The 22,887-nt window shown below is 45.2% G+C and overlaps 1 protein-coding gene across 1 annotated transcript in view; it reads right to left on the bottom strand.

Annotated features, from left to right (window-relative positions):
* LOC110503785 (schwannomin-interacting protein 1) overlaps positions 1 to 22,887 on the bottom strand; it is a 337,443-nt gene that overhangs the window by 235,376 nt on the left and 79,180 nt on the right. Inside the window, exons 6-8 of the mRNA XM_036961845.1 lie at positions 4,240 to 4,304; positions 3,964 to 4,029; positions 3,740 to 3,878 (exon numbers count right to left, since the gene is read on the bottom strand). Of these exons, the coding sequence (XP_036817740.1) occupies positions 3,740 to 3,878; positions 3,964 to 4,029; positions 4,240 to 4,304 (270 nt within the window). The remainder of the gene's footprint in view (positions 1 to 3,739; positions 3,879 to 3,963; positions 4,030 to 4,239; positions 4,305 to 22,887) is intronic.

The following is a 22,887-nucleotide window of genomic DNA, read 5'->3' as shown; positions in this document are numbered from 1 at the left end:
GGCTGCTACTTCCATTGAATAAAACAGTGGCAGGAACACTGTTTAGCCAGAGCCTAAACATCTCTATGTCTGTGTTTACCATGAACAGTGAAAAAGAGGCTATTTGCTGGTACAAGATCTTAATTCATTTCTATGGTAACCAGCTCTCTGTGGAGCTCTGTGTTTTTCTCCTCTTCTCTCCTCCATGCACAACACTACCTGCTAAATATAGAGCGAAATAATAACACTGCTGGATCCGTTCACCTGCTGTGTACTGCAGCTGCACGCACACAAACATGCACGCACCCACACACGCATGCACACACACACACATGTATTAGGGGAATAGGGGATGAGTGAAAGGAAGTGAGGTTGGACTTTGGAAAGAGAGGGTGAGGAGAGAGCAGATGGAGGGAGGGGAGGAGGGAGTGATCGACAGGGAGGAGAGGGATAACCATGGCAGCTGGTGGTAAGAGGACCAGTGATGCTCTGCTCTAGCCCAGTCCCACTGCACTTCAGCAGGGCAGATGGACTGGCATGTCCCATGTGCCCTTCACCACCAGGCACCAAACACCAGCCCACACACACAACTCACAACCTAGCACATACCTACATTACATATGCACTCACAAACTCAAACTTGTTGCAGGTTCTTAATAAAGATGTCCGTAATCTATGATCTGATTTTAGGATACTCTAGTGTCTAGTCCATACCATCAGAGGACTTAGCTTCCACAGTATATCAGTTCTGTCCATAGCATGAGGAGCTACTGTGGTGCAACACTTCTCTCTAGTGGCCAGTCTCTGTAACTGCACCTCCTCACAGAGCAGCTCCCAGTGGACAGTGACAGCCAGAGCTCTGATAGTCCTTGGCAGAAAAAAGTCATATTTCAGAATCGATTACTGTCTATTCCTTGCTGTCTATTATATTCAATGATCATGTTTCTACTCCAGAACAGTTAACTAGCAATGTTCTAGCATTTAGTCAAACCTCTAACATTACCGGCTACTACTAAATCTCCCATTCCAACAAACAGCCTGTGTGTGTGTGTGTGTGTGTGTGTGTGTGTGTGTGTGTGTGTGTGTGTGTGTGTGTGTGTGTGTGTGTGTGTGTGTGTGTGTGTGTGTGTGTGTGTGTGTGTGTGTGTGTGTTTGAGCTGCGGGCTGTGTTTTGACGCAGTATAAATAAATAAAAACAGACGGCTGCTGATTGATATAGGGGCATAAAAGCCAGAGTTTTGTTATGTTCTCATTTAATGAAAACTATCATTTCTACCTCTTGCCTTGGAAAGGAAATGGGCAACACTGCAGGAGTTATTTGGTCATAAATTGCAAAATACAGTAGGAGATCTTCTAATGCGGTATTTCACTGTGTCACTATAGTGACTCTGCAGTATATCTGAATGAATTCTAAGACACATAACTAACTATACAACCCTAACCTTTAGTACATCACAAACCTTTCACTTTGTACAGACTCAAGGAGATAGAGATGGAACGTTCCAGTGAACTACATACAAATAAGCAAGCACACACACACACACACACACACACACACACACACACACACACACACACACACACACACACACACACACACACACACACACACACACACACACACACACTCACACACACACTCCACCAAGTGCGGTGGTCCCACATTGACAGACACATGCAGGCTTTTGGCAGAGACTGATATCACTGGCACAAAGGTTACAAATTCAATCAGTGTGGATGGAAATGGCCACCCAGCACCCAGTCACTGTGTCCCATGAAAATATGACTTCTTCTTCTCTCTCTCTGTGTGTGTGTGTGTGTGTGTGTGTGTGTGTGTGTGCGCAAACCGGCCCTGGAGGGAACGTGGAACATATCGCTGGGTCGACAGAAACGCACCCATTAAAAATTCCAACAGGGCAGCACTGTCCCTTTCACCACTGCATCACAATGTTACAGGAGGGATGTTACAGGAGGGATGTTACAGGAGGGGTGTTACAGGAGGGATGTTACTGGAGGGGAGTTACAGGAGGGATGTTACAGGAGGGGTGTTAAAGGAGAGGTGTTACAGGAGGGATGTTACAGGAGGGATGTTACAGGAGGGATGTTAAAGGAGAGATGTTACAGGAGGGATGTTACAGGAGGGATGTTACAGGAGGGAAGTTACAGGAGGGATGTTAAAGGTGGGATGTTAAAGGTGGGATGTTACAGGAGGGATGTTACAGGAGGGATGTTAAAGGAGAGATGTTACAGGAGGGATGTTACAGGAGGGATGTTACAGGAGGGATGTTACAGGAAGAGACAATAGAATAGAGAAGTGACATTCGTGTCATACATCAGGAAAATAAAGCCATGAAATAATATGTGAGGAAAGGTTAGCCTGTCTTTCTCACAGCACTATGAAAGAGGACAGACAGAATGAAAGAGAAAGGAGTTATTCGAGTAGGAACATCAGCATATGAGGAAATCCGTCAATTGAAATACATACATTAGGCCCTAATCTATAGATTTCTCATGACTGGGAATACAGATATGCATCTGTTGGTCACAGATTCCTTAAAAAAAACAACGACAATGAGCCTCAGGATATCGTCACGGTATCTCTGTGAATCCAAATTGCCATTGATAATATGCAATTGTGTTCATTGTCCATAGTTTATGTCCGCCCATACCATAACTTCACCACCACCATGGGGCACTCTATTCACAACTATGACATCAGCAAACCGCTCGCCCACACGACGCCATACAAGCTGGCTGCCATCTGCCTGGTACAGTTGAAACCAGGATTCATCCGTGAAGAACACACTTGAGCTTCCCTGGGGCGGTTTCTGACCGTTTGTGCAGGTCCTGGGTTGGCGTGGTTACATGTTGTCTGCGGTTGTGAGACCGGTTGGACATACTGCCAAATTCACTAAAACGATGTTGGAGGTCGGCTTATGGTAGAGAAATTAACATTCAGTTTTCTGGCAACAGCTCTGGTGGACATTCCTGCAGTTAGCATGCTAATTGCACGCTCTCTCGTCTGTGGGATTGTGTTGTGTGACAAAAACTTTTATTGTCCCCAGCACAAGGTGCACCTGTGTAATGATCATACCGTTTAATCAGCTTATTGATATGCCACACCTGTCAGGTGGATGGGTTTTCTTGGCAAATGAGAAATGCTCATTAACAGGGATGTAAAGTTTTTGAGAAATAAGCTTTTTGAGCGTATGGAACATTTCTGGTATCTTTTATTTCAGCTCATGAAACTTGGGACCAATATTTTACATGTTTATATGCGTTTATATTATTGTTCAGTATAGTTTACCCCAGAATCATAATCCTATTTCTCTCTGCAGCATTGAGTGGGCACCTTGAAGCCAACAGCTTGACCTGACGCTTAACCTAGACGATGACTTGGAGATTACTATGACAATACATTGACACTCAAGAGTACCTCTCTCACTCGCCATCCAGCTGGATGAGTTGAGTGTCTATGGACGTGCTCATCTTATTATTTACCCAGCTGATCCCTCCCTCAAGTGCCTGTGAGTGAGCCTGCATCTGGCAGGGGGGAATGAGCTGAGGGACACCACCCTCTGCTGGACAAGACATGCAATATACCGGCACACCACATCAATAGGGCTAGTATTGAAAATATATCTTGTAGATTCCATCTGACCCACACCATTTGTTTGCTTCAGTAAAAAGTAAGTCCCACACAATGACATAGACAGTTCACCAGCGGTATTCAGTGCAAAGATAGAGGGGTGGGACTTACAGGGGTGATGCCATCTGATAGAGTGGTCATGCTGATGGACGTGCTCATCTTGTCAAAGGAGGAGAGGGAGGGAGGGGAGGGGCTCCTCTTCTCCATCACTTCCTGTCTCTGGAGGAAGTCACGCCAGGCACGCTGGATACTAAAAAACATACACACATAGCCAAGATTGAAACACACACACGTTCACACACACACGCTCACACACACACACACACACAACTCACATCAACACTTTGGTCTCCAGTGGGGGCATGTTGAAGTTGTTCTCAAGGTCTGTAGTCAGCTGGTGACTGAGAGGGAGATAGAGAAGTGTAGGGAGGAGGAAAGAGAAAGAGAGGGGGGGGGGGAGTGTAATAACTACAAGTACACAGAGCTGAGTTCTAATCTTTCCAGTGCCAGTGTCGGGGTTATCAGTAATTACACAGAGATGTCCTGGTCCCCACTGCTGGGAAATTGAGTTTTACAGTGCACATGTGTGTATGTGTGCCAACCTACAGTACCTCTGCAGCTGAATGCTTTCATCATTGACATGCTTTAAGCCAGTCTGGAGGCTCTTCAGTTCATCCTATGAGAGAGTGAAAGAGAGAGGAGAGAGAGAGAGAAGGAGAGAGAGAGAGAGACGGAAATGGAAAGGGATTACAACAACAATCTCTCAGACAGACATACTGTACAGAAAATAAACCCTATTTTTCTCATCTCCTTCATCTTCTCTAACTTTTGTGTGTGTGTGTTGAGTGAGTGAGTGAGTGAGTGAGTGTGTGTGTGTGTGTGTGTGTGTGTGTGTGTGTGTGTGTGTGTGTGTGTGTGTGTGTGTGTGTGTGTGTGGAGCGAGTGAGTGAGTGAGTAAGTGTGTGTGTGTGTGTGTGTGTGTGTGTGTGTGTGTGTGTGTGTGTGTGTGTGTGTGTGTGTGTGTGTGTGTGTGTGTGTTTGTGAGTGCGATCTCCTCTGCTCAGTACTGGTACCCCTGTAGGGGGGTAGTAAGGCAGTATCTTGGAGAGGTTAGATGTGAAGTTTCTATGTGAAGTTAACTGTGGAAGTTCTCTGCTGATTTTGCCAGTCAGCATTCAGCTGTGTTTGGCCCAGAAACAGAGAGAAGGACAGAGACCCAGAGGCAGCATGGAGCAGTCAGAGGAGACAGGGGGTTGGGGTGGGGTGAGGGGGGTAAATGGATCCTCCAGGAAGTCAACTTGAGTGTTTATCATTCATGACACCACATAACGGAAAAGGTTCTCTAGTCTCACAAATGTTGGATTAGATACCACTGGCCAATTCCCACTGCTGAGGATGGGTGTTTAGCCAGAAACATGGTTTCCTGAAGTTTACACTGTGATGGATCAATTCCACTGACGTCAAAATGCTGAGGAGGGGAGAATAAAATGTTGCTTTAAATCCCCCTCTCCTCTGGCTTTAATAATTCCCTGTAATAAGCGCTGACTTGCCCCTGCATAAGTGATCAGACTAATTAAATTACAAGTAGAATTAAACTGGAGCTTGGTCTCTAGAGCAGCCAGGGGTCCACAGCGAGGCACAGAGTGGGTGGGAGATGGAGCAGGAAAGGTGTGTGTGTAGGTAAAATACTTTTGATTTTATGAGATGAAAGTGGTTGATTTCTATGTATTTGCATGTAACTGTTTTGTGCCCACAAAGTGTTTTAAAATCCTATCATAGCATTCATAATCTCCTGCATCACAGTATGCTCCTCTGTTCCGTACCATCACAGAGTATCTATGACACAGTATGTTCCTCTGTCCCGTACCATCACAGAGTATCTATGACACAGTATGTTCCTCTGTTCCGTACCATCACAGAGTATCTATGACACAGTATGTTCCTCTGTCCCGTACCATCACAGAGTATCTATGACACAGTATGTTCCTCTGTTCCGTACCATCACAGACTATCTATGACACAGAATGTTCCTCTGTCCCGTACCATCACAGAGTATCTATGACACAGTATGTTCCTCTGTCCCGTACCATCACAGAGTATCTATGACACAGTATGTTCCTCTGTCCCGTACCATCACAGAGTATCTATGACACAGTATGTTCCTCTGTCCCGTACCATCACAGAGTATCTATGACACAGTATGTTCCTCTGTCCCGTACCATCACAGAGTATCTATGACACAGTATGTTCCTCTGTACCGTACCATCACAGAGTATCTATGACACAGTATGTTCCTCTGTTCCGTACCATCACAGAGTATCTATGACACAGTATGTTCCTCTGTTCCGTACCATCACAGACTATCTATGACACAGAATGTTCCTCTGTCCCGTACCATCACAGAGTATCTATGACACAGTATGTTCCTCTGTTCCGTACCATCACAGAGTATCTATGACACAGTATGTTCCTCTGTTCCGTACCATCACAGAGTATCTATGACACAGTATGTTCCTCTGTACCGTACCATCACAGAGTATCTATGACACAGTATGTTCCTCTGTACCGTACCATCACAGAGTATCTATGACACAGTATGTTCCTCTGTTCCGTACCATCACAGAGTATCGATGACACAGTATGTTCCTCTGTTCCGTACCATCACAGAGTATCTATGACACAGTATGTTCCTCTGTTCCGTACCATCACAGAGTATCTATGACACAGTATATTCCTCTGTACCGTACCATCACAGAGTATCTATGACACAGTATGTTCCTCTGTTCCGTACCATCACAGAGTATCTATGACACAGTATGTTCCTCTGTTCCGTACCATCACAGAGTATCTATGACACAGTATGTTCCTCTGTTCCGTACCATCACAGAGTATCTATGACACAGTATGTTCCTCTGTCCCGTACCATCACAGAGTATCTATGACACAGTATGTTCCTCTGTTCCGTACCATCACAGGGGAAGTAGACTACTGAGTCAAACAGTATCTACTCTTTATCATACATCATCTGTCTCATCTTAGCTTTGAAACAGATCAACAAACAAAAACCCTAGAAAAAAATTCACGCGCACACACACACACACACACACACACACACACACACACACACACACACACACACACACACACACACGCACACACGCACACACACGCACACACACGCACACACACGCACACACACCACACACGCACACACACGCACACACACGTGCACACACGCACACACACGCACACACACGCACACACACGCGCACGCACATGCACACGCACACACATGCGCACACACACACACACACACACACACGCAAGGTTGTTCGTATGTATAATCTGCTGCATGCTGGGAAAATCAAGGTGCAGTAATCTCTCTCTCTCTCTCTCGCTCGCTTTCTCTCCCTGTCTCTGACTCCCTCGTTCTCTCCCTCCCTCTGACTCTCTACTTTCTCTCGCTGACTCACTCCTTCTCTCTCTATGTCCATCTCTGCTCTGTCTCTCTCCCTCTCTGTCTCAGCTGAAGTGGTAATGACTCTAATTGTACAGTACGTGACAACTGGGGTTTGAGCTGTCCTCCAATCACCTCCTCTATCTGCTTGGTGAGGGGTGACGTCATCCCGCTCTGTCCACTCTCATTGTGTCATGCACGAGAAATGATCTCAGCAAGACTACAAACGCAGGTAAACCAGTTCGTTAGTTGCCAGGTCGCAATTGTAAATGAGAACTTGTTATCAACTTGCTAAATAAAGGTGAAATTAAATAAATGTAAAAACCCTGCTATCTAACTCCACTTCACTTAGAATCAATGTCCCCCTGGCCTCCCCAATCCCCCTAACACCATCCCGTTCAGACATGCTTCATGCCCTAGAACTACTGACCACTTTGTGATTGTGAGCATGTGTGTGTGTGTTAGTGAAATTGAGATTATGTGCTGATACCCAGTGTGCATTACCAAGCAACCAACAAAGCGGTGAGTTCAGCAGGCTACTCACCAAGCCCTTTCTATCCCGTATCGATCCCTAAAACTAAAAAACAGATTCATTGTTCACAACCATGCTGGAGCTCTCTCTTGTGTGAGATAGTTAATGTCCGTGTCCAAAACACAGACAGAAAGACAAGCTGTTCTGTCTCCTAAAGTACTTTTCTCTCCTTCTGCTCCAATCCATCCCTTCTCCTCTGCAGCACCCAGCCCGGTGTTAGGAGAGGAACAGCATTGCCTGCCAAAATGGAGCCAGGAAATAAACCAGGGGTTTGCATAATTTAGCAGCGGTACGGGCAGAAAATCTATATTCATTTTGGGATTTGGCAATGCCAAGCAGGAAGTATTGATTGTTTGGCGGTGCTGGTAGATTTATGGTGAGCTATAGAGGCCAGCGAGGAGAGGAGGGATAGCACAGCTTAGACCTGCTGATGGAGACGGGACCTTGAACTCACAGGGCTGTACTAAAAACACAGGAAAAAGAGCTACTGACAGCCAGCTACACTACAACCGCTCCTCCCTTCCTCTCTCCTCCCTTCCTCTCTCCTCCCCTTCTCTCTCCTCCCCTCCTCTCTTCTCCCCTCCTCTCTTCTCTCTCCTCACCTCCACTCTCCTCTCTTCTCTTCTCCTCTCCTCCCCTCCTCCCTTCTCACCTACTCTCTCCTCTTCTCTATCCTCTCCTCCCCTCTCCTCCTCCTCTCGTCTCTTCTCCTCCCCCCATATAACACTACTTTCATTCACTCCTAAACTCTCCCCTCCCTTCTCTGGCAAGGAAGAAGGAAGCAAGTAAGGAACGAAGGAAGGCAATTGAGCAAAATAGGTAAGAGGGAGATCAAGAGGAGAGCGAGAAGAGAGAGGAAGAGAGATTGGAAAGGCAAGAGGGGGAGGAAGAAAGAGTGTGTGCTAACTTCTGATGAGACAGAGGTCTCTGAAATTAACAAGCAAACAGACAGACAGAAACCATTCAACTCATTGCACTGGGACGAAAAGACACTCTCTCACTTTCTCTCTACTCCTCCTCCTCTACTCCTCCTCCTCTCCTCCTCTATCTCCTTTATCCATCTCTCTTCCTTTCCCCATCCTCTCAACTTGCTCGCAGTCTCCCAACTCGCTCGCTCTTACTCCATCTTTCAATCCTTCTGCCCCTCTTTCTCATTGTTTCTACCCCCTCTCCTTGTCTTCCTCTCATATCCCTCCCTCCCATCTCGTCTCTCTCTTTAATACTTGATGAACTTCTTGACGTATGTTGGCAGCAGATCCCAGCTCGTCCATCTACCAGCCCAGAAGCGGAAAACCGCACCTTAATCGGCAGTGTTTGCTTTCCTAATGAACTCAACTAACTCCAGCATCCAGCCACCAGGGAACCACACGGACGCTCAGGCCCACAGTAAACACTGGGTAAACACACACACACAACGGCAAGACAGTGACAGCTGCACAGATAGACAGACACTCAGACAGATAAAGTGAGCAGCTGAATCACCTCTGAGCCAAAACCTGTCGTGTCCTGAAACGTTACACACAGGTTTAAACAATATTCAGCAGACCATCTGCCATCCCATTCAACTCCAACACACACGTTGATACAACCTCTCTCTCTCTCACACATACACACACACACACATACACACACCTAATGATCTCCGCACGCACGCACGCACGCACACACACACACACACACACACACACACACACACACACACACACACACACACACACCTAATGATCTCCGCACGTACGCACGCACGCACACACACACACACACACGCACACACACACACACACACACACCTAATGATCTCCGCACGCACGCACGCACACACACACACACACACACACACACACACACACACACACACACACACACACACACACACACACACACACACACACACACACACACCAGCCCTGAAGCAGCCTCTACCAGTCATTCCTCCCTGAGGAGCCCCTAGGCTGCAGAGCAAGCCGGCGCAATCTCTGCCATCTCTGTCACATCGGCCATCACTCTCCTCTACCACAGGGACACAGCCTGGCAGCACACTGACTCTGGGAGGGAGCCTGTGTGTGTGTGGTGTGTGTGTGTGTGTGTGTGTGTGTGTGTGTGTGTGTGTGTGTGTGTGTGTGTGTGTGTGTGTGTGTGTGTGTGTGTGTGGAGCAGGACGAGGTTGTGTGTCTGGGCTGTCTGTCCCTGAATGACCCTGCTATGGAGCAGGTTGGCCGACTGAGCTCTCTCACACACACACACACGCACACACATACACAATCTCCGCTCTGTGGGCTAGGCTAATGACAGCCAGTGTAATGGTGGAAAGGAGAGGAGACAGAGAGAGGAAGACCTGCATACTGATAGGAAGGAAATGGAGCAGGCGTAATCCTCACATTTAGTATGAAGGATACACACTTTATAGGGCAGGCTAACACTAGACAATGTTAAAGTAACATTAGAGATTGTGGAGGTCAGAGGTCGGTAATGGATATATAATGGTATTATAAAGAGAGTGTGAATAGTTGACTCCACAGTCCCGCAGGGAGGCCATTCCTAACTAACCCCAGCAGACATCAGGGACCTGGCATCTCTCCCCCTGTTCCCCCTGGTACCTTACTCTCCTCTCCACAGCTGCTGTTCCCTACAGGCTGGCATATGCCCGCTCTGCTCTCCATCAGACCCCTGACACACACAATCCAGAGGTCCCTTGTTGCCCAGGCGACAGAGTGAGCATCTGTGTCATGCCAGTGAGATGCAGCAGGCTGAAAGCCAACACTGACATAGTCTAATGAGAGAGAGAGCTGTGTGACTTTGCTGAGATCATATAAACCTGTCAATGGAGCTTCCAGGGAAGAGGTGGAGCATTGAATCCAGCAGCCCCAACCTGTTTCCTACAGCCTGATAACGAGCCTCAACCTGGGAGAAGATGTAAACTAAGGAGGCATTTTAAAATCAGGACATAAAGGAAGGTCTGACGTTGAAACCGCTAACAGTACAAGTCCTTCTCTAGAAGGTTACTGTCTCCAGAGAGAATAGAGAAGGAGCCATTCTACTACAGTATATTATAGTCTATGGCACAGCACCCTCTATTCTACAGCCTGTCCTGGAGTAATTCATGTGTTTTAACCCCCTCTAGTGTGCAATAATATCAGCCATAAAACCAGCCATTAACATGCCTTAAGAAGCCCTTATACATGTACAGCCGCATGGTGGGTGTATGTGTGTGTGTGTGTGTGTGTGTGTGTGTGTGTGTGTGTGTGTGTGTGTGTGTGCGCGCGTGCAAACCTGTTTTACAGCCGTCTTCACTACAACCTGTGGTGTTTGTGTCTGCAGCATAACAATGCAGTGTTAACGATTCCACAGCTATGAGACCAGAGCCTAACTATAAATATATACAGCCATTAAGTATCTTTATTGAACTTTACAGCCAACTGGAGACGAGAGTTGCTTTGTTAGCTAGTTAATAAGGCCATATTGTCATTCCTATGGAGTGTAGTTAAACAGGACGGTGACAGGTTCACGTCATAGTGGAGTGTGGAGATCATTAGGAGTTGACGTGTGTTAACTTAGGCCTGGGGTTCAGTAAACCATCTCGCACGCGCGCACGCACACACACACACACACACACACACACACACACAGCTATCTGGCAGTGAGGTAGGGCTGGTGGTCTGGTATGTCCCTGCTGTAGGCGTAATGAAGTAGAAAGCCATTTGAAGAGAGAACCCTCCAGCCCTGATAAATGACAGAGACGGGGGACAGGGAAAATGGGAATCAGTGATGTATACTTAGAGACCGACCAAGGAAGGAGAGAGAGAGACAGAGAGAGGGGCGGAGGGTGTTGATTAGAGGAGAAACTGTTTTCAAGGTGATAAAGCTTGAAGCCTAGTTCCCACTTCCATTTCCTTATTTTTTGTGTTATCTCCAGCAATCCCTCTCTTCCTGTCATTTGTCTTCCTTCTCTCTTCTCTCTTGTCCATTTTCCTCTCTTTGTCCCTCCTCCCTAACAATGAGAGTTGCTTTTAATGGAAACCCACTAATATATTACGCTTCCATAACTCTTCTGTAACACTTTGCGTAGTCCCCCCCCCCGTGGAGATGATTAAATTCACGGTCCAGTTACGGCCCTCAGCTAATACCGCTAGCCTCGGCCACTAGCGGCAGGGCCAGCTGCCGCTAGCGACCGTGACCACACACTCTAAAAAGCAGGGCCGTGAGTGTTCATTAAAAAAAACCAGCGCCGATCACAGGGAGAACACAGCCATAAAAACAATTAATCTGGCTATAAACAAGCCATTCTGGCTGTCAGACAGGCAGGGAACCACACAACCATGATATTAGACCAGGAGAAGGGGAGCAGGGCAACACACACACACACACACACCACACACACACACACACACACACACACACATGCTTCTAAAATGAACTTCTGTGTTAAATAGGCCTTTGCAGCCTTGCAGTGCACGTCTAGATACAGTGCATCTCAATACGCATCTACAGTGGTTTAGTGGTTTTCTCATTAACGTAGTATCACAGAGTGTCTCAACACCAATCACTATGTTAAACAGCACGGGGGGAAAGGACAGACTGTCACACCTTTCTATCACAATGAAACCAGGACATTGAAATTACACAGAAATTCACATCATAGAGCATGATAAATCATGAGACTGAGGCTAAGATTTAGCAGCAAATCCTCGATGGTCTATTAAAGCAATGAAAAATGTCATCTCCCAAGTTAAAATCCCACTGCACATTAGGCTCATCAATCCGTCATGCTCTGATATGGCACTGGCTGCTGGTTCATTATGACTTTCACCAGCCAGCCAATCGTGGACTTGCATCAGTGTGAATGCCATGTGACAGGGTGAATGGGCCAGGCAGGTCACCCGTGATACAAGTCAGTATTCGACGTCCATCCGTGTCTGAGGACGTCGGGAGATGACGTGGAAACCGAAGAAGAGAAGTAACCAAACACATCAAAATGTGATGTCTGGAACAACTTAGAAATGTGACATTTGAGAAATATGGATGAATGTCTAATTCTGACATAAGACTGTGAGAGCTTGTTGGAATGGGCATGTCAGTGCACACCAAGTGGCATTCTCATTCTACACGAAATGTCACCCGAATGCATGAACCTACACAAAAGTGGCATATGTGTGTGTGGGCAAGTGCAGGACTGTACTGTCTATGCACACACAACGTGCATGTGTGTGTGTGTGTGTGTAGACTTGGGGTTTGTAGATGAAGTGTGATGAGATGTAATGTAGTAATGTAGTAATGTATGGTGTAATGTAGTAATGTAGTAATGTATGAGTGTAATGTAGTAATGTTTAGTGTAATGTGGTAATGTATGAGTGTAATGTAGTAATGTATGGTGTAATGTAGCAATGTAGTAATGTATGGTGTAATGTAGTAATGTTTGGTGTAATGTGGTAATGTATGAGTGTAATGTAGTAATGTATGGTGTAATGTAGTAATGTTTTGTGTAATGTAGTAATGTAGTAATGTATGGTGTAATGTAGTAATGTATGGTGTAATGTAGTAATGTATGGTGTAATTTAGTAATGTATGGTGTAATGTAGTAATGTGGTAATTTATGGTGTAATGTAGTAATGTATGGTGTAATGTAGCAATGTAGTAATGTATGGTGTAATGTAGTAATGTTTGGTGTAATGTGGTAATGTATGAGTGTAATGTAGTAATGTATGGTGTAATGTAGTAATGTTTTGTGTAATGTAGTAATGTAGTAATGTATGGTGTAATGTAGTAATGTATGGTGTAATGTAGTAATGTATGGTGTAATTTAGTAATGTATGGTGTAATGTAGTAATGCAGTAATGTATGAGTGTAATGTGGTAATGTGGTAATGTATGAGTGTAATGTAGTAATGTATGGTGTAATTATAGTAATGTTTGGTGTAATGTAGTAATGTAGTAATGTATGGTGTACTGTAGTAATGTTTGGTGTAATGTAGTAATGTAGTAATGTATGGTGTAATGTAGTAATGTTTGGTGTAATGTAGTAATGCAGTAATGTATGAGTGTAATGTGGTAATGTAGTAATATATGGTACAATGTAGTAATGTATGAGTATAATGTAGTAATGTATAGTTCAATGTAGTAATGTAGTAATGTATGGTGTAATGTAGTAATGTATGGTGTGATGTAGCAATGTATGGTGTAATGTAGTAATGTATGGTGTAATGTAGTAATGTATGGTGTAGTGTAGTAATGTATGGTGTAGTGTAGTAATGTAGTAATGTATGAGTGTAATGTAGTAATGTATGGTGTAATGCAGTAATGTGGTAACATATGGTGTAATGTAGTAATGTGGTAATTTATGGTGTAATGTAGTAATGTATGGTGTAATGTAGTAATGTATGGTGTAAAGTAGTAAGGTAGTAACGTATGGTGTAATGTAGTAATGCATGGTGTAATGTAGTAATGTATGGTGTATTGTAGTAATGTTTGGTGCAATGTAGTAATGTATGAGTGTAATGTAGTAACGTATGGTGTAATGTAGTAATGTAGTAATGTATGACTGTACTGTAGTAATGTAGTAATGTATGAGTGTTTAGATTGCTGAGGCTAAGAATAGCAGGGTATTATTGTGCTTCCTTTAATAGTGGAAATGGTTCTCTCCTGGCTGGCTCGCCATCCTCCCCTGCAGCACCACTCTAACCACATTTACCTTTAATAAAAGAGTGAGAGAAAGAAAGAGAGGGGGAGCGAGAGAGAATAGATAGAGGAGCTCTCTCCTCCACAGGGTCACATCTAGAGAATAGATAGAGGAGCTCTCTCCTCCACAGGGTCACATCTAGAGAATAGATAGAGGAGCTCTCTCCTCCACAGGGTCACATCTAGAGAATAGATAGAGGAGCTCTCTCCTCCACAGGGTCACATCTAGAGAATAGATAGAGGAGCTCTCTCCTCCACAGGGTCACATCTAGAGAATAGATAGAGGAGCTTTATCCTATACATCCTAACACCAAATGACAGTCTGACTGCAATTTTCTCCTTTGTGCCTCACACACTGACTTTCTCTCCTCTCTGTCAGACATCCTGTCTTTCTCTCCTCTCTGTCAGACATCCTGTCTTTCTGTCCTCTCTGTCAGACATCCTGTCTTTCTGTCCTCTCTGTCAGACATCCTGTCTTTCTCTCCTCTCTGTCAGACATCCTGTCTTTCTCTCCTCTCTGTCAGACATCTTGTCTTTCTGCCCACTCTGTCAGACATCCTGACTTTCTCTCCATTCTTTACTTTCTCTGTATTCTTTTTCTTCGTTTCTGAAATGATATAATTCTTCCACTTGGGTTTCTGACATTGTGTTATTGTGTTCCATGTCTGGAACATTGTAAAGGTTCTCTATGTGACTCGGAACATTCTGGCAACTCTGTTCAATGCCTCTGTTCAGCTTGCATACCCAGGGTACACAACAACTGTATGTGTCAAAAGATAAACTCACACACGCGGTACACACATAAACACATGAGAGATAATATTACAAATACACACAGGGAACCACAAGTTTAACACACAACACACAAGGTACACACATGCACATGCACACGCACAAACACACACACTCATCCTTTCTTACGAATCAAGAAGAATACCAATGTAAGAATGCTGTTCATCGACTCCAGCTCAGCCTTCAACACCATAGTGCTCTCCAAGCTCATCCCTAAGCTCAAGGCAATGGGTCTGTACTTCCCTGTGCAACTGGGTCCATGACTTCCTGACTTGCCGACCCCAGTGGTGAAGGTAGACAACAACATCTTCGTCAAGCTGATCCTTAACACGGGGGCTTCACAGGGGTGAGCACTCAGCCCCCTCCTGTACTCCTTGTTCACCCATGACCACATGGCCACGTACGTCTCCAACTCAATCATCAAGTTTGCTGGAGACAACAGTGGTAGGCCGGATTACCAACAAACACGAGATAGCCTACAAGGAGGAGGTAAATGCCTTGGTGGAGTGCCTCAATGTCAACAAAACGAAGGAGCTGATTGTGGACTACAGAAGACAGCAGAGAGAGCACCCCCTCATCCACATAGACCAGGCCACTGTAGAGAGGGTCAAAAGCTTCAAATTCCTCAGCGTGCACATCAATGAGGACCTGAAATGGACCCTTCAGACAGACAGTGTGGTGAAGAACCTCAGGAGGCTGAAGAAATTAGGCTTGGCCTAGGGCTGGTATTACCGAAAATTAATATCAACATTTTTTTCAGAGGTTTGGACTATTCACCATATAAATCTCGATTTCTTGTTTTTCTCTAAACAAATTAAAAAAGGCCAATATATAATTCTTAATTGAATTTTCTTCATTAAAATAAAAAAGATATACAAGGCCTCAAGGCCTATTTGTGCAAAACAAATGAACAACACAAATGAACACACACCCACACGTCTATTCTATTGTTTAGGAATGTTTGACCACTAGCTGTTTGGATATGTAATTTATATAATCATTTTGATTGAAAATGTTTTAATTGAGTTAATTTGTTGTTATAATTAAAACAGCCTGTGGTTATTTGCTATTGGATTGGCAGAATGACACTACTAACACATTAGCCTACAGCTGGCCTGAAAATAACTTTTTTGAATGCACTTTAATTGTGCCTAACTCTGTGCCTAAAGCACTGCAGGCGGGTCCAGTTGTTCAAGCGCAATGCTTTTATCATGTTGCTCCCGCTGTCAGTTGTCATGCAAACCTGTCGGTCTCTGTTCATCTTCCACGATGCCAGAGAGTCTTTGAGACCCTGGGCTATTACTTCACGTATGATCATCAGACGTCTGGAGGCAGACATTTAGCAATTTCCAGTCTTCATTTAAGTAGTGGACTGTCAAACTTAGGTATGGCTCTGACAATCTGCTCGACCATATATCGGCTGTGGTGGAAAAATAAGAAACACTAGCCAGCTTCTCTGCGACTCTTTCGCTGGGAGCAGTGTAAATCCGCGGCAGGGCTTCTTCCGTGAAATACTTGCGGCTTGGCAGCTGATATTTGTGGCCAACTGTACCTAGCAGCTCTTTAAAGCCCGGCTTTCTACTGTAAAGATTTGGACCATATCTTTCGCCATGTGATAAATAGGTCACTGCATCCGTTATCTCCTTCCACCTCAAACTTTTCTTTTTCATAAGGGATTACGTTTGAAAAGGATGCGGCTACGCTAGTGTGTCTTTTAGCAGACGTTTTGGGACTCGGGCGACTGGGATCAGCATTGCCGTAGTCTCACGCATTCCTCCCACTCCACCACGTGTTTCAGTTGCAGGTGATGGAAGAGGTTGGTTGTGCTGCTGCTTTTCGTAGCAATTGTCTTTGACACATTTTTGCACAGGACATTCGTTTGCTGAACATCAGACCTCTTAAACCTCTTGCTGCCCTTTTTGGGGGTGATTTCATCCTCGGGAGAAGCTAAGCTGGCCTCCTCAACTTTCCATTTTGGTGGAGCCACCTGAGCCATGGCCTGTTCCCCATGTTACCGTTCAGATGGCGGAGACAGGACAAGTGCATCAAAGCTGGGACCGAGAGACTGATAAACAGCTTCTATCTCCAGGCCATCAGACTGTTCAACAGTCACCATTAGCCAGCCTCCACCCACTAGCCGGCTACCACACGGTACTCTACCCTGCACCTCAGAGATGGTGGTCCTATTTTCATAGTCATTGTTCACTGATCATTTTAATAATGTTTACATACCCACTTTATATGTATATTCTGTATTCTAGTCATGGCTCATCCTGTATCACTACTGCTGTACACACCTGTTCTATTTCACATACTGTCCATACTGTCATACACACCAATCACCAAGCTCATTTCCTGCAATTCCATCCATTTTGCTATGGGGTTTTTGGACTGTGTATTTACACACTGTATTCTCGACATATCTCAATCTAATATTTCTACTACTGTACATAGGACGTTAGTTACAACTGTTTATACACACCCCAAATGTATTTATTTATTGGATTCGTGATATAGCTCATCCTAATCTATCTACTGCTGTATAGATACATATAGATTGGATTTTGATGACTGTTACAGTGATATTTGGGCTGTTGATTGCATTAGTGCCGACATTCCTTCATTTCTTGTTGTTCTTTCTGTTTTTTAGTTTTTTAAATGGATTATTTGTGTACCTGAGTGACATTTTACTGCATTGTTTGGAGCTAGTAACATAAGCATTTCTCTGCACCCACTATAACATCTGCTAAACTGTGTGCGTTACCAATAAACTTGGATTTGACATGATCACGTTCCTCAACTCAGCTCCAACAAGGAACTGGGGATTAGAAATGATGCAAGTAATGTTAATTGATAGTCCCCAATTTTATGGATAGACACAGACACACTCAGACACAGTTTTCCTACAATATGATTCTTGTCATTTCATCTTTCTTCTCCTTACATTCTTTCTGTGGGGCCATCATCTGAAACCACCTAAGCGGAAAATGAAAACAATTTGAATATTTCCCAGAGCTGAGAGGCTGAACAATGATTCACCCGCTTTTACGACTTCACGCAGAGAGATAGCGTGTGTGTGTGTGTGTGTCTGAATATGTCCGTGTGTGTGAATGTATCACGCACACAATCAGTGCCCGTCTCTCCAACGGATGCGCGCACACACACACACACACACACACACACACACACACACACACAAACACACACACACACACATATTGTTCAATCACACAACTTTCTCAGCTTGCCTGCGTCCAGTGGGCAGTGATTCAGGTGAGGGATAAGTCATGTTCATCACACATGTCGCTGTAGTAACATTAAAGCTGCATTCAGAGGGATGAGATTCTTGGTAGGGACAAACATGGGGACAAACATGGGGACAAACATGGGGACAAACATGGGGTCAAACATGGGGACAAACATGGGGTCAAACATGGGGACAAATATGGGGACAAACATGGGGTCAAACATGGGAACAAACATGGGGACAAACATGGGGACAAACATGGGGTCAAACATGGGGACAAACATGGGGACAAACATGGGGTCAAACATGGGGTCAAACATGGGGTCAAACATGGGGACAAACATGGGGACAAACATGGGGTCAAACATGGGGACAAACATGGGGACAAACATGGGGTCAAACATGGGGTCAAACACGGGGACAAACATGGCTACATTCTGATGTTCTTGTAATATTGAGGTAATGATTCAGAATCATTAGCAGGGATGATTGTCATTTAAAGTCCTGCTTAGAGGGTGTAGCTATGTGGATAAGAGCTGATATAAGCCTGTGTTAGCCAAGCAACTCCCTCTAGGATACATTAAAATGAAAAGCGCAAATACAGTGAGTTTACATGACTTTATATAACTAGTCAGTTAAGAAGTTAGTTAAGAATAAATTCTTATTTACAATGACGGCCTACCGGGTAACAGTGGGTTAACTGCCTTGTTCAGGGGCAGAACGACAGATGTTTACCTTGTCAGCTCGGGGATTCAATCCAGCAACCTTTCGGTTACTGGCCCAACGCTCTAACCACTAGGCAACCTGCTGCCCCCCTGCTGCCTATGATTTAGAGTACTATGTGATTTGCAGTATTCTTTGATTTACAGTACTCTATCTTTTTTCACCCATACACACAACCCGCAAAATATACACTTTACATTCTCTGTCATCAGCTTTTTCAGAAAATGTCCATGCGAGTGAATGACAGGGTGAGACGTAAAGCTACACAGACATCGTGTTAAGTGTCAGCCGAAGCTGAGGCAGAATGACGGGAACATGTTTAGCTGTCTATGGTACGTAGCTAATGAATATTGGGTTCTCAAGTGTCAGTATGACGCACACACACTCTCGCTCTCTCACACACACACACACACACACACACACACACACACACACACACACACACACACACACACACACACACACACTGTGTTAGCTTTCCCCTGATGTTGCTGTCAGCGTCCCACTAGAGAACCTGACAGGGGAGGAGAGAGACGCAGCACGGCAGGAATAACCTTGACTTCACAGAGAGCAGGGCAACTCTAGTACACTACTGCCTGAGGAACTGACACAAACGTGCACACATGCCTGCCCGCACATGCACACACGATGCATTGCAGGCCTCTTTATGAACACAGCTAGTTGGTTCCTTCTCCCTTTGGTAATTTCATCTCCAATTGAAGCAGGAAACATGGGCTTTGCTCTATAAATGTCCATGTTAGAGGCTGGCTCTGGGGAGCAGTACAGACCACATACCCTTCCTTCCACCGCTGACTAAAACATCCCATTTAGAACCTACAGCCACACACTTAGAGAAGAGAGGGGTGTGAGGGAGAGAGAGAGATAAAGGGGAAGGAAAACAGGAGAAAGTATAGAGCACCTTCATGTCTCTCAGTCTGTAAAAGCTCAACATGTGTTTTTTACCGGAGCTTGTTAAAGAACATTGAGGAGCAGTTTTTTTGTAATTGCTGCCCAATAAAGAAAGTATGTATAGTAATTACTGTTAACCTGATCCCTCTTAGTCACAGACACTGAAATGAAGCAATGTGTGTGTGTGTCTGTGTGTCTGTGTATGCATGTGTCGGACAAGACGAGGAGTCAGTCCTCATGCCCAATTAATACAATATTTCCATACCGCATCTCCAAATGTCCCGAAATTAGCTGCTACCATCCCGCAGAGCCTCAGAGCCCACTACCTCCTGGGTAATTATGAGGGTGTAGAAGGAGAAGTAGAACTGCCAGGCTAAGCCCTGTGTTGTCATTTAAATAAATTGGAATGGTGTGTCGAGTGAGGAGAGACAGGAGTGGGTGGAAACTTTGAGACAGGCACTGCATTTTCCTCCTATAGACACATTTTTCGGTTACTGAATTATCACGATTGAGAGAATGAATAATATGATTCCGCCTGCAATCATTTCGGCATTAGGGGAACATCCGGTCCCTGGAAATAGAGGGCTTGGAGAGTCTGTGACTGAATCCTAGTGACTCAAACTGTCAATTACCACCACCACCGTGTGTGTGTGTGTGTGTGTGTGTGTGTGTGTGCGTGCGTGCGTGCGTGTGTGCGTGTGTGTGTGTGTGTGCGTGCGTGCGTGTGTGTTTCAGAGTGCTAACATTCAGATGAAGTGCAGTTAGAGGCTGCTGGGTTCTATGGAGGGAGAGAGAGATTCTTTATGTTCCAGGAGGAAGCTGCTCTTCATACCTCAGCTCTGCCAGAGTCATACTGACACCTGAGAACCCACCTGATTCACAGGAGCCCTGTCGTGATACACAATGATCGTGTAGTTTTAATCGTGGAGGCATTCAAAAGTGACTTTTCAAAATGCCATTGCTGCAGCAGTGGGACTTTGGTAATGTGACAGACTCCTTCACACGGTGAAGTCAAGCACTTTGCGCATTAGCAACCATCTACAGAGAAATACATTTTTTAAATATTGTTTTAACACTTTTGATTGGCTGCAACAGGATGATCTTCCTGCTGCAGTATTATGTCAAAGCTGCTGATAAATGACTGGCATCAATAACCATAACTAGATTAAGGGTTAACTTTGACAGACCTGATGTTGAAGGATTTATGTAGTGACACGCCCACATCATGTCTTGGACTCGGCTGACAAGAACACAACAAGATAAATGAAAATGCCTCGTTAATCAATCCCAGCTAATGACGGATGTGCTCAAACGCGTGTGTGCGTGTCTGTGTGTGCATATGTGAGTGTGTGTGCAGGCGGTCATGTGTGTGTGTATCGCAGGCAGTTCTGCAGTGGACCAGCTCTAATAGCTTGCTGGTTATTTACAGCTGGAGCACGGAGCTGCGTTAGCCAGTGTGTTGTAGATCACCATGCATGTACAGACAGAGCACGCTCTTAGGACACCACTGTAAAACTGCAGCATGCGGTGGGCTTGATTACACTGGCTGGAGTGTGTCTGCTAGTTAGAACACCCAGGGTTATGGGCATGTTTACAGTGGGCTAGAGCTCGAGCAAACATACACTTCCCCTATGGTGAAAATATTGAAGTACTGCGTAATGTAAAGGCATTATGCTCTGTGGGTGGAAGAAAACACACTACTTCTGGAGTAAATGACTAATAATAATACATATAGCACTTTTCAAGGCCCCAAAGTATAACGTCTGCTTCCAACTCACACTCTCAAACACGTAGATCCCCTGAACGCAGCTCACTTTCCAGCCCACTTTCCAGCTCACACTCTCAAACACATAGATCCCCTGAACAAAGCTCACTTTCCAGCTCACACTCTCAAACACATAGATCCCCTGAACACAGCTCACTTTCCAGCTCACACTCTCAAACACATAGATCCCCTGAACGCAACTCACTTTCCAGATCCCAATCACCTAAATTCTGATCACCTGTTCACACACCTGCATGTCATTATCCCACACTATTTGTTTCAGTTCATTGCACCCCTTCATTGTGAGGTATTGTTTGTTTTGTGACACACTTCTATTTGGAGAGCTGGTTTCACCGTAATTTACTTCTCCCGTGTATGATAGTTCTTGCCTGCCTCACTAATGATGCCTTTTGCCTATTCACTGCCTGTACTTTAGCCTATCGGATTTCCTGTTATCTACCTATTGCCTGATCTCCCGGACTACGTTACTACCCTTCTCCCTGCCTGTCCTGCCTGTACTGTTGCCCTTTAGAACCCCCTATGTATGACCTTCTGCCTGCCCCTGGACCCAGCTACCTGCCTCCTCCTGTGTATGACCTTCTGCCTGCCCCTGGACCCAGCTACCTGCCTCCTCCTGTGTATGACCTTCTGCCTGCCCCTGGACCCAGCTACCTGCCTCCTCCTGTGTATGACCTTCTGCCTGCCCCTGGACCCAGCTACCTGCCTCCTCCTGTGTATGACCTTCTGCCTGCCCCTGGACCCAGCTACCTGCCTCCTCCTGTGTATGACCTTCTGCCTGCCCCTGGACCCAGCTACCTGCCTCCTCCTGTGTATGACCTTCTGCCTGCCCCTGGACCCAGCTACCTGCCTCCTCCTGTGTATGACCTTCTGCCTGCCCCTGGACCCAGCTACCTGCCTCCTCCTGTGGTCCTTTACAATAAACACCTGCTGCGCCCTGCGCTTGAAACCAGCTCTCTGTCTCACATCATGTTCATTACACAAAGTCGCTTAATGAGTCACAATTGAGTGATACATTCCAAATGGTTTGGTGAAATCCTACAAGGCTCTTGCTTTTATCAAACGCTACAAAACATGACTGCCTGGAGGGCAGCCCAGATGGTACCAAACTAACTTTCTGACACAAACTCTAATCATCTCTACAG

This window comes from Oncorhynchus mykiss, chromosome 24 (genome assembly GCF_013265735.2).
Source record: "Oncorhynchus mykiss isolate Arlee chromosome 24, USDA_OmykA_1.1, whole genome shotgun sequence".
In the NCBI taxonomy this organism is placed as follows: domain Eukaryota; kingdom Metazoa; phylum Chordata; class Actinopteri; order Salmoniformes; family Salmonidae; genus Oncorhynchus; species Oncorhynchus mykiss.
Note: the sequence above shows the minus strand (reverse complement) of the source record. Positions and strands in the feature narration are given on the sequence as shown.